The sequence below is a fragment of the Chionomys nivalis genome, chromosome 25 (assembly GCF_950005125.1).
Source record: "Chionomys nivalis chromosome 25, mChiNiv1.1, whole genome shotgun sequence".
NCBI classification, from domain to species: domain Eukaryota; kingdom Metazoa; phylum Chordata; class Mammalia; order Rodentia; family Cricetidae; genus Chionomys; species Chionomys nivalis.
In genome coordinates, this window is record NC_080110.1 from 5,642,195 (window position 1) to 5,655,028 (window position 12,834).

Genomic DNA, 12,834 nt, shown 5'->3' on the forward strand with positions numbered 1-12,834 from the left:
TGTGCCGGCAGAAGACCTCTTTTCCGTGAACCAAGCCAGTCCTTGGCAAAAGACTGTTCCAGGTGATGCTAACAGATGTGGCATCAAAAATAAGACCGGGTTGTTCACAGGGTTCGAAGGGGTTTATGGCATAAAAAAGCCCCATGTCTCGCTTCCCAACATGTCTGCCTGTCTCCCTCGCAGACCTTTACAGACAGTGCTCATTCTTCTTCCAATATTCTTTCCACCCCACCAAATCTCTGTCAGGTTCAGTTATCACTTTCTCTGAAAAGTCACAACCCCAAAATCGTGGTGTGCTCACTCCTACAGGAGCCCAAGAGTCTAGTGAAGCCATACTGACCTAGCAACCGGCACACCACGTTGTCACTTAGACTGTCCGTCTCCTGGAGCTCAAGGTCCCTCTCGGCATTATTCAGCGTTCTATCCCTATCGCCGCGTCCAGGACCCAGCATGAGGCTGTCACTCTACGTGTTTGTTGCATCAATGAATTGTCCTCTTCGCCTTTACACAACTGTCACACACATACACACACGCATGCATGCACTCACGCATGTACGCACACACGCACGTACGTACATACGTACGTACGCATGCCCACGTGCCCGCACGCACGAACGCACACACGTATACCCTCCTGCTTTAGCTCCGTACCGACCTGAATTTCCGGTTTCCCATCCACATAGACGGTGCTGTTGTTGACCATTTCCACAATGGCCACTCCAAGGTTGCACCGAATGCCAAAGGAAATACAGAATCCCAGGCCACTCATGATGGCGATGATGTACCGCTTGGGGATGCCACAGCAGCCGCAGTCACAGACTGGGAGGCGTGGCCTGGGTGTCTGCATCGGCCTTCCGTCTTCATTCAGCTCAATGGTATCTTCTTCTTCTTCATTGGTCCCATCGATTTTTCTGCATAAAAAAAAATAAAATAAAATAAATGGAGAATAAAAGTCAGTATTAAAAGTGCGGGAAAATGCACAAATTAAAAAAAGAAAAAGAAATTGCCAAGGAAGAAAACCTACAGAAGGGGGCAGCTTATATTTTAAAAGTTGCTATCATCATCCCTATTATTAAACCTACAGAAAGGCGCATCTTGTATTTTAAAAGTTACTATCATCATCATCATCATTATTAAAGGAAACAATAGTGGTTGAAATGACTAATGTTCTGATATTGTGTCGGGTTTCCATAGCACCAAGTCATTCAGACCTTCTGGAGTTGGCGGCGTACACCTGTCTGTCGTTCCAGCATGGGGTGTGGGGACAGGAGAGTCTCAAGTGCAAACCCGATGAACATAGCAAGTGTGATTGCAGCCTGGACTGCAGAGTGAGACCTTATAGACAAAAGAAAAAAAAGTCTCTTAAATTTCCTTCTTCTTCTTCTTCTTCTTCTTCTTCTTCTTCTTCTTCTTCTTCTTCTTCTTCTTCTTCTTCTTCTTCTTCTTCTTCTTCTTTTTATTTTGTGATTTTTCAAGACTGTTTCGCTGTTGATTTGGAACCTGTCCAGGAACTCGCTCTTATAGACCAGGCTGGCCTCCAACTCACAGAGATCTGCCTGCCTCTGCCTTCGAGTGCTGGGATTAAAGGCGTGTACTACCACGGCCCGGCTTTAAATTTAGTACAAACACAGTGCTGGAGAGATGGCTCAGTGGTTAAGAGCACTGACTGCTCTTTCAGAGGTCCTGAGTTCAATTCCCTTCATCTACATAGTGGCTCACAACCACCTATAATGAGATCTGGTGTCCTCTTCTGGCCTGCAGGCACACATACAGGCAGAACACAGTATGTGTAATAAATAAATAAACACTATATACATAATAAATAAATATTTTAAAAATTCATACAAAACATGATGTTGCCCTCATGCCCTTTATAGAGGAGAAAGTTTCATATGAGAAGGTTTGCAAGCCCAGATTCCGATTCTTTGTCCTCAACAATATGTTGTACTGTGTTCCTGCTGAAAGGAAAATGGTACAGCCACATGGCATGACCCAACCATTTGGGTCACGAAACCTTTATTTTAAAGTCACTTGAAGCTTGGTAAGATTATATGCAAGGGAAAAAATCCACTTGCAGATAATTTTCACTGACTTCTGTAGGTTCAAGGGATGATATATCCTCATAATTACCTTCTCAACCTGTGGGTCATGACCCTCTCATGGGGTTGCATATCAGATATCCTGAATATTATATCTATATCATGATTCATAACAGTACCAAAATTATAGATATGAAGCGGCAATGAAGATAATTTTATGGTTGGGGTCACCATAACATTAGGAACTGTATTAAAGGGTCACAGCATCAGGAAAACTGAGAGCCACTGCTCCAAAGCAACAAAAGAAATTGAGCAAACAGCACTGTCAATTATGAAAAGAGGTTTTTGGGGAGCTGACAAGATGGCTCAGTCAGTAAAGTGTTTCCCATACAAGCATGAGGAGATGAATGTGGGTTCCCAGCACCCACATAAAAATCTAGGCCCTACAGCGCATGTCTGTAATTCAATGCTGAGGTAGGAGGTAAAGGCGACCTAGACAAATTGGGGAGTTCTGGGTTCACTGAAGACTCTGCCTCAAAAAAAAAAAAAAAAAAAAAAAGGCAGACAAGGAGCCTCAGAAGGGAAAAGTCCTTACCAGGCAAGCCTGAAGACTTGAGTTCAAACCCCAAGTCTCATGGTGGAAGAAGAGAATCAAATCCTAAAGATTGCCCTCCTGACTTCACACGTACACAGTGGCAAGCACACACATGTGCGTGGGCTGGCTCTCGCTCTCTCTCTCTTTCTCTCGCTCTCTCTCTCACACACACAGTGATATTTATTAGCAAATAAACAAAGAATAAAGTGAATAGCAATTGAAGAGTACACTCAAAATCAACCCGACCTCCACTCTGGCATGCACACACACATACACACATGCATGCACATGCATGTGCACACACGCACAAATATGTATACACGTACAACACAAAGAAGAACCATTTATAGCCTGTGAGGCCATAATCCTGAGTACGATTTTCGGTTTTCATAAATATTAAATTGATATAAGTAGCACAATTATGAACAAAACAGCTGCTTTCAAAAACAAGCTCCCTTTAGCTGCTAATGCATATGGGAGATGATTTGCACAGCGGCTTTTGATAAGATTTGAAGCACAGAGACAGAAGAAAAACAGTCCTTGAACTCCTGTAAGCACAGCAGACATTTACTAAGCGCCTACTGCATGCTGGGCACTGCGCCGCTGACAAAGAACAGAGATGAAGGCGGCATGTTCCCCACATGGCACATTCCTCACGTGGCGCGTTCCCCACGTTCCTCCAGCAATTATGCTGGTAGCGAAGGAGACACACATACGCAACCACAGTCACCAGATGACCCACTGCAATGTGTCCTGAAAGTCTTCCCCCTCACCTGGCTGCCTTCCTTCTCTGTCCACAAACACCTTGTGGTCGGCATGATCCCCAAACACCTTGTACTTCCTCCTCAATGTCTCTCAGCACACGTCCCCCGTGTCTAGTAGGTCTTAGTGAGTTCGAGCCATCTTGGGTCTACATAGTTCCTCGACAGCAAGGCAAGGCTTACGTGGTGTAACCCTGTCTCAGAAATAAAATAACTTCCTGGGGTTTTGCTGTTGGTTTGGTTTGGTGTTTTTATACAGGCAAGCTCAAAGAGGAAGACTGAGAGACAAATCACACTGCCAATAACCAGACAACCAATATGTGGGGACTGGCTGTGACTTTAGGCAGGTACCTTGATGATTATGAATCTCCCATTTCTTTGTCTGCACAATAAATATCAGATGTTACAGAGCTGTTAAGATTTTCCGCTACCAAGAGTAAGACACCACGGTCAGTACAGGAGTGAGCATTGACGCAGTGATGGGCTCTCTGCCATCCTAGTATGCCATGTTTTGGGTTTGGCTTCTGTGTCATTTGTTTTACATGAAGCACATTCTCTGTAGCCCCTGCCACTGTAAGATTTTCTATTCCTCTGTCTGGATGCTTATCATATCAAGTTAGAGAGGGTTTTTCTTTCTTCAGTATAGGGGGTGAAGAGTAAGTGTTCCACATCACGCATGCGTGCGTGAATGGAAGGAGCCCGGCCCACCTGGTGGCTCTGCACATGCAGAGGGCAAGTGCCATGCCCTTGTCTTTATCACCAGTGTTCACCCAGTAGAATTGGGGGTTAACCCACACCACTACACACTGGCAGCCCTTAGAGACAGGGTGAGAATCTATCCATTCCTGCCCCCGAAATAATCTCTCTAAAAAGGAGAAGGGGTACACTTGGTCAAGAAAAAAGAATTCCTTTCTTAAGAAACAGAGGACGCTAATTACTCATAATAGATGTTTATACCCCTTGGGTTTCTTGCCATGTTTGCCTACGGCTCCTCTTTTTGATGAGAGAATCCTCTTTCTTCCCAGGATGACAGCCTGCATTGTTGTTTCTCCAAATATAGAAAACTGCAGACTGGGCTGGGGCCCTTCAACACTAGGGGGACTCCTTCCCTTGTTCTCACTGACGATTGATTGTCTAGTAAGCATCTAAACTCAGGATCCTCCAACCAGCCTTCTATTCAGAGCAGTTAACTTGTCAGCAACGCCAAGTGTTCCACGGACCATGGAGAAGGGTTTTCACGTGGGAGGAAATCACTCAATATGGCTCACATGCTGTGAGCAGAACACAGAGATCACGTAAGGAGTGTTTAAATTCCACTCATGTGCCAGCTTTGAGCAAGCATGTATGGCCAGGTCCCAAGTAAGATGAGGGTAAGTCGTCTCAGGACTGCGCTGTGAACTAAAGGAGTGTGCGTGCATAAACACACACACACACACACATTGTTTAGATGTAAATTGTTCTCCACAGGCTCATATGTTCAAACACTCCAACCCTGAATATTAGTGCCATTTAGGGAAGTTGAGGAACCTTTGGAAGGCCCAATGGAGTAGAAGGTTCACCAAGTGGGCTAAGCCTTGCAGTCTATAACCCAGCCCTGCTTCCTGACCTACCGCTGCTTCCTGGTCTACCCAGATGTGAGCCACCGCCAGCCTCAGACTCGGATCTCCGCAGCCACCATCCACTCTAGGCACCGTGCCTTCACCGCTATGTCCCTTCAGGCGAGGAGCCAACACTGACCTCACCTCCGTTCGAATTGTCTTTTGGCAGGTATTTGGCTACAGCAATAATTCAATTAGCAAGACGCGTACTTTAAAAGTGAAGCTTCGTTAGGTGCCTCTAGTGAAGTCGTGGTCTGTGCCTTTAACTTCCTTCCATTTCAGCGACCAGCCAGCCCTCACTGAACATACGGGCAAACAAACAAACAACACCAGTTCTGGGATAAATGTGACTGCAAGCAAGAACACTGTTTGGTAGGATGTCCACGACATAATTCCACAGAGGGAGGAATGTAAGCAAGTGTATCTTGTAACAGGTCTTGAAGCTGCAAGTTCAAGGTTGCGCTTTTGGCCAGTTTGGTCTCTTCTGCGGCCTCTGCTCTTGACCTGCAGGTGGACTCCCACCTCTGGTGTTCTCACACGGCCCTTTCCTCTACACCCTCGATGTCTCGTAAGTCTTTCTAAATGTCTCCTTACAAGGCCACAACCCTATTGGATTAGGATCCACCATAACATGCTGCAATTTCAGAGGTTTGGAGGTCCGTCCGTGCTGTTCTGGAGTTTCCCCTTTCCTGCTCCAGTGTGAGGTTTTTTTAAAACTGAGTCTCAGTGCGGTCATCACTGATTTCCATCCTAAGACCTTGAGGCCACTGGTAACACACCAGCAGATATGTGGCCACATTTGGCCTTGGCATGGTGTGTTCACGGAGAGGGTATTTTAGGCAATCTGGATTAATCTCCAGAGTTTAAAAATCTGAAGTTGGTCTGAAAATAAATGGAGTTTTGGTCAAATTTTGAAGACCTAGAATTATGAAGTCCACACTCTCTCCTGGCTGCAAATGAGTCTCCCCTTTTGTGACAATCCCCACCAATCTCTATTGCCACTCCGTAGACTTGCAGAACACCTACAGCTGAAACTCAAAAGAAGAAAATATATTTAGTGATTTTTAAGCCACTTCCCTATCAAAAGTAGAAAATTTTTTTTAAAAAAATCACATCTAGGAGCAAATAAATTCAGCAAACAAATGTTATCCATAGGCACCCAGTGTCTTAACTGCCTCTTAAGATTCTGATCTTGCAAAGAAAACTGCTTTTCCTAGAGTCTCGGGAGCGACCTACATGGTTCCAGGTAAGTTCTTTGTTATCAGAAACACTTGAGCGAGATGAAGGAGGAGAAGAGGAGGAGGGAAGGAAGAAGGCATTGCACTTAGAAGAATTTACAGGATTTAGCTATTAGACGTATGTATTGGGGGATTTGGAAAAAATATAAAAGAGAATCCTGAGACTAGAAAATAAAGTCAGAAACAGTGGCCTACACTCTTAATAAGAAGCTGCTCAAAAGACCGATGAAGAGGACTGAGCCCAGGAGGTTAGGACTTGGCCAGCGGACAGGGAGATCTGTGTGTAGGTCCTCTCATATGAGCCTGTTACCCAGATACTCAGAAGGCTGGGGTGAAAGCCAGCCTGGGCTGTTAGCCTTGTCTGGGAAGCAGACTAACAACAAACCTCCAGCCCTAGCATAGAGCACGGGTTTCCCAGGAACAAGGCCCTGAGTTTGCTTGCTATGAAGAGAATGAGGAGGAAGGAGAGCCAATGGGAAGAATGAGGAAGGAAAAGGGGGGCAGTTGGAGGGGAAGAGAGGAAAGAGGGTAGCTAGAGAGGAAGTAGGGGGAGGAAAAAAGTGGAGAAGAATGAAGAGGAGGAAGGGGGGATGGGAGAGGAGGAAAGAAAGAGAGTGGGGGAGAAGAGGGAAAAGGAAGGAGAGAAGGAGGGGGAGGAGGAAGAAAAGAAAGAGAAAAGAAGGAAAGAAAAAAGGGATGGAGGAGGGGAAGACAAGACAAAAATATAAGAGGAGGGAAAACAGATGAGAGAGAGGAGGGGGGAGAGAGGAGGAGGGAGGAAGAGGAGGAGGGAGGAAGAGGAGGAGGGAGGAAGAGGTTTCTGCCTATGGTTAGATAAGGGACCTGAGTGTTCAAATCTTAAAGGTTCAAATCAGGGCCCTGCTTCCTGAGGTACGTCCTTCGAAGTGAGCTCAATGGTGAGATCTTATGAGATTAACGATGACTTCTAGCCAGAGACCTTCAGGATTATCTGTGGGATATCATAGGGATCTATAGATAACATGTTTTTAGAGCTCATTAGCAAAAAATGACAATTACTCTGAATGCCTCATAAAACACATGTATGACAAATAAATGCTAAGATTTATAGATGCACGTGTATGCACACACACATACACACACATATACTCACACACACACACATGCACACACAAGCTTGATTTGGAGCATTCCAGAGCATCCCCTCCCAAGTAAAGGAAAAACTACTTCACTTGGCATTTGCTACTATTTAAGGACACACAGAGCTTTGGAGACACTGTGTTTTACACTAGGAGTATTGTTCTGACATATTTCTTCCATGATCAAACCATACACTGAAAACCCCACTTTAAATAAGATCCAAAGGCAAGAACATGGCCCACAACTTACCCAGGATACAAGAAGGGCCATCTAACTGCTAGAGCCATATTATCTAACACACCCATAATACTATGTGAGGGGAAGCATCAGATGAGCTTCCTAAGAAAATCTCAAAGAAAGACAACATGCATTCTAGAATGAAGCCATGCCTTCCTAGTAGGTTAGACCCAGCTCCTAGCATGCTGGGGGAAGATGGAGCACATCAGAGTATCAAGAGACCGTGTGGCCAAAAATACTTCTCAGGAGCTGGCACAATCAAAACTATGAAAACAGAATGTGTAGGGCTGGAGAGATGGTGTTGTATTTGGACGAGAAAGGCTCAAATATTTGCATGCTTAGCCCCCAGTTGGTGAACTGTTTGGGAAGGATTAGGAGGTGTTGCCTTGTTAGAGGAAGTGTGGCCTTGTTGGAGGAGGTATGTCACCAGTTTTGAGGTTTCAAAAGCTCACACCAGGCCCCCCTCCTCTCTCATAGAACTTCTGGTTTAAAGCCCAACCTGCACTTCAAGCTGTGTGCCCTCAGACAGCTTACACAACCTCTCTGTGCCTTGATTTCTTCATCTATAAAACTGCAAAGGTCATAGTCTCCTCTTCATGGGTTTTTAAACAGTATTAAATAAGTCACAGTGTCTGGAACATGCTATGCACTTGCCATAATCATTGTATTTTCACAGATGAACAATCATGCACTCATCGTCACTCAAAGCTGAACAAATTTGCTTGCTCATTTCAGGGCACACATTCCTAGTTCAGTGCAAGGCTCCACTATAAGAGCGGGTATCTTGGTTCACTCCCCACTTCTGAACTATCATTGTGCCATCAGTGAACAATTGTTCAGCCGCTTCTCCTCCAGGAAGGGCTGATGATGCCTGCCTGTAATCAACCCTATGCGTGAACTCTCTAAGGTTTCCCTGCCTGACGGCCACTCCCCTAGCCAGGAGGAGCAATCCATGATTTAAAAAACATCTCAGGAATTCCATTGAGCCAGCACTCTCGGTCTTAATATTAGGAAAGACTGTGCCCGTAACTCCCTTCCCCCGTGGAGTGGACAGCAGGGCTCTACCTTCCCTATGCCTTTGCACTCAGAAAACAATTAAACACTGTGCTTAATTGCTAAGCTTGGAGGATAGCACCTGGTTTTATGCGAAAGCCACAAGGAAAGGGGGAAATGTCCCCTGTATGCCGGATTCTTGGCAGGACACTTTGCATGTAATCATCTTATAGACGTGTGGCAGAGCTGGTCTGAATAGTTCTGATGCAAAGATTGCGAAGCTGAGGGTCTGCTAGACCGCTGCTCAAGTATTATTATTATCAAGTATTGTTATTATCTTTCCTGCCTTTCCCTCCCAGCCATTTCTACCTAAGGCCCACCGATGAACACTCTGAATCTTGGGTTTGGTGTGTCTATTCTAAAGCTATCCCATATTATGTCAACAATGACACTGTCCAGCATACATCTAGGTACTCTCCACCTAGCCTTGTGCTAGCTGTTCTAGGGTACCATTCTCTAGACCAACAGTTCTCGACATGTGGGTCATGACCCTTTGGGGGGGTCACATATCAGATTTTTACATTTTGACTCATAGCAGTAGCAAATTACAGTTATGAAGCAACAACAAAAGTAATTTTATGCTTGGGGGTCACCACAACATGAGGAACTGCACTAAAGGGTCACAGCCTTAGGAAGGTTGAGAACCACTGCTCCAGGCGCTGGCCAAAGAGCCTCGGATGCACAATTCCTTTTCAAGTTAAGGCTGTGTAACTTGGGAGTTACTAACTCAGTTCTGAACCTGAGCCAGCTGACTTGGTACACAGAGTTCTCCCCACGTGCATCATCCAGCCAAAGGGTAGAAACAGCTCTTAGGATAGACATTTCCGGCCAGGCAGTGGTGGCGCACACCTTGAATTCCAGCACTCAGGAGGCAAAGGCAGGTGGATCTCTGTGAGTTCAAGGCCAGCCTGGTCTACAGAGCTAGTTCCAGGACAGGCTCCAAAGCCACAGAGAAACCCTGTCTCGAAAAACAGAAAACAAAACAAAACAAAAAGACAGACATTTCCTATTTCTAAATAAATGATAAATTTTCAGAAACAAAGCAATCAGTGGAAAGTTGCTTCACATTAAATATGCTTATAATAAAATAGGAAACAAACACCCTTTCTTCTTATTGATGAAATCCAATGTATAATAATTGAGGACAGCCGGGCGGTGGTGGCGCACGTCTTTAATCCCAGCACTTGGGAGGCAGAGGCAGGCGGATCTCTGTGAGTTCGAGGCCAGCCTGGTCTACAAAGGGAGTTCCAGGACAGGCTCCAAAGCTACAGAGAAACCCTGTCTCAAAAAAAAAAAAAAAAATTGAGGACAAAATCTGACTCTACGTCACTCATGGGATGAATGGAACCATGGAAGGAATGGGCTGATAACAGCCTCAGTGGGGTTCAAAGGCACCATTTCTGATGACTAAGTACTTGTCAAGTCTTCACAAACTCAGTAGAGGGTGTAGCTCCAGTGGTGGCCCTGGCCCGAAGCCAGGGTTTTCGTTCCTGACATTGCCAGATTTCTTTGTCATCCCTTGGATAAGTCCAGGACACTGTGTAATGTGTTATGTGTAATGTGTCATGTGTAATGTGTAATGGCTTTTTTTCACATTTATGATCAAGTGACTGACACCCTCAATAAGATGCTACCTGGAGAGAGAGCAAGCAAAGGGATGAAACACTCATTTAGAAAATATTATAATCATTTTGCATGTTTGGCTGGTTCCCGGGCTATCACGGGGATGCATTTCCATCTGCACATGATGGCCTGGCATCGCAGAGGGAAGTCTTTCTGTTTTTAGTTACTAAAGCAAAAAGGTTGCTAACTCCATCCTGATCCGGAGCGACAAACTCAGCACCAAGAAGAAGATATGGTATAACATACGAGAGAGGGGAAGAATCTGAGACCTCACCCAGGTTACCTACATGCGGTCTTTTTAAGCACTAAAGCTTTGACATTTATGTTCAAGGAAGAAGCCAAATCACATTTTTCACACGAGGGTTAGAAGTAATTATTCAAACACACAAAAAGTATATCAAGGCTATTATTCCCATTTCCTATATCGGGAAATAAAATAATATTACTGCGCACACAAGGACTACTGATTAACCTGAGAAGACTTTCCCTGTTGTCTAAAGCATGGACAGATTAAAACGTGACACCAGTTCTATCATACACAGTAAACTCTCCTGCTAGTAGGAGTATAACTTACATTAGAATATTGATTGGGGGCACAGACTAAAACCTCTTTGAATTCACTGACAGCCTTTGAATTTTCCCTAATGTTTTAAGTTACCATCTCAACCCCTCTCCTTTTTGAGAATGTCACGAAGAGCCATTTTACAGACTCTGTATTGTGTATTTTGTGTTTAAACCCAGAAGAAAAAACAACACTGGAAGTATTTGACTACAATAGTGAACATCTCAAGTTATCTCAACTTCAGGCAAACTCTCATTACTACTGAATTAATACTGCCTGAAATACTGCCTCCAAAGTTTCTGTTTGGTGCGATGACAAGCACACCACACCATGTATAATAACGCCAGCTGTGAGTGCTGGTCTTAACAGACACATAGAGTGCAGATAAACAGAGCCTTTCTCTAACTTGTTAACACTCCCACTGCATCCCGGAGTTGAGGATTGAACCCCGGGACGTGTGCATGCTAGGCAAGACCTAGGGCTTTCCGATGCATCTTTTTGTCTCCAGGCACAGACTTGGCTCTAGAAGAAACTCCAGAAACTAGCTAACCTAACCCACCCCTCTTCCCATTAAAACGAGGTTTTATCAACATGATTCAAAATTTGTTAGACGTTGGTACTCAGAAATAAACCTCAAGTTTGAGTTTAGAGTTTACCTTTGTAAGATCCCCAGAGAATCTCCCACGGCATTCTTCACTCCTTCCTTCCCAGGTTTCAGAATTTTTTCTCTGAAGGTATCAAATGCTTTAAACGGCATTTTGAATGGTGGGGGGCACCTCTGAGCCCTTGGCAGGCGGCCTCAGGAGCTCTCGTCCTTTCTCATCTCCGGCTCAGGCACTGTCTTTGCCCTTGAGGAACACCCGAAATTCAGTTCTCATGAGGGGAGAAACTATTTAAAAATCAAAAATAAGGCGAAGGCCAGTCCAGGTGTTCTGAGAAGAGAAACCCCTCTCTTCTTGCTCCAGAATAAACAAGGCTGAGGGGCTGCTGGTTAGGAATCCAGCCCCTTGCACCGGCTACCGGCTGAACAGCAAGCAGCCTGTGGCCGCTGTCTCGGGCAGCCACGCTCAGACTGAGCACAGCCCGTCTCTCTGGCAGCTGCTGGAGAAGTTAAAGTGTGCTCCAGTGCGCAGGGGCTCCTGAGAGCAGCAGCAGCAGCATTGGAGGCCAGCCCCAGCCCCTCCTGCCTCCCTCAGCTGGCCGGTGGTGGTGCTGTCAGCTTCCTCCTGGGGTGATGTTATAGAAACCAAGACAGCACCTGCCCCTCTGCAGCCTGGGCTTATTAATGGGCTCCCAGCCAGGGCAGAAGCCCAGAGGGAAGTTTATGAAACATTTACAAGCCCTCCCCTTTCCTGAGGTCCAGCCCCGTGCACGGGCTCTCGGCCACCACTTCGTGCCTTTTATTCCCTTCAGAGTAGCAAGGAGGCAGTTTTTCAACAGACACAAGCCTGGATGTTGTGCACTTTAGGTTGAACGCATACTCCAGGCGACCGCATCCAGGAGGGATGACACCCTGGCACCTTTAGGACTAAGTAAGGGCACCTGAGCTTGTCCTACCACCTGCGCGGCACCCGAAACTTCTCTGGGGACGCTGCCCCTTGTTTCCTTTCCCTCTGCTCTCCATGGCAACACTAGCTCAACTCAGCAAGTTCCCTGTTGCTTCTGGGACTTTCCTCAAGAGATACTCCTTGCTTGGGTAGCTTTCCTTGCCCCTTCATCTACACAGCTTCCAGAGACTCCTGTCTCACGAAGGCATCACTCCAAAGCCTTTAGACTGGGCAAGCTGGCCCTCTTCCATGCCACCAAATTGCCTGGACCTGGATGATAATGACTGTGACCTAGGCACCTGCTGGACCTTTGTGGAAATAGCCAGCTGCTTCCACGGCTACAGGCTTCAAGATGATGTCTCCATGACTACTGCTGCCTTGAGGAGACAGCGTTGTCTTGGAAGCTGAGACTCCAAACCCAAGATTGCTGTGAGACATCCTGTGCATATCTAGACCTTCAGG

The 12,834-nt window shown here is 45.7% G+C and overlaps 1 protein-coding gene across 2 annotated transcripts in view; it reads right to left on the reverse strand.

Moving 5' to 3' along the window:
- Slc17a8 (solute carrier family 17 member 8) overlaps window positions 1-11,600 on the reverse strand; it is a 37,579-nt gene extending 25,979 nt beyond the window's left edge. For both annotated transcript variants that reach the window (XM_057757896.1, XM_057757895.1), the window contains exons 1-2: window positions 11,482-11,600; window positions 656-911 (exon numbers count right to left, since the gene is read on the reverse strand). In XM_057757896.1, coding sequence (XP_057613879.1) covers window positions 656-911; window positions 11,482-11,582 — 357 coding nt within the window. In that variant the 5' untranslated portion in view covers window positions 11,583-11,600. The remainder of the gene's footprint in view (window positions 1-655; window positions 912-11,481) is intronic.
- Window positions 11,601-12,834: the final 1,234 nt, after the last annotated feature.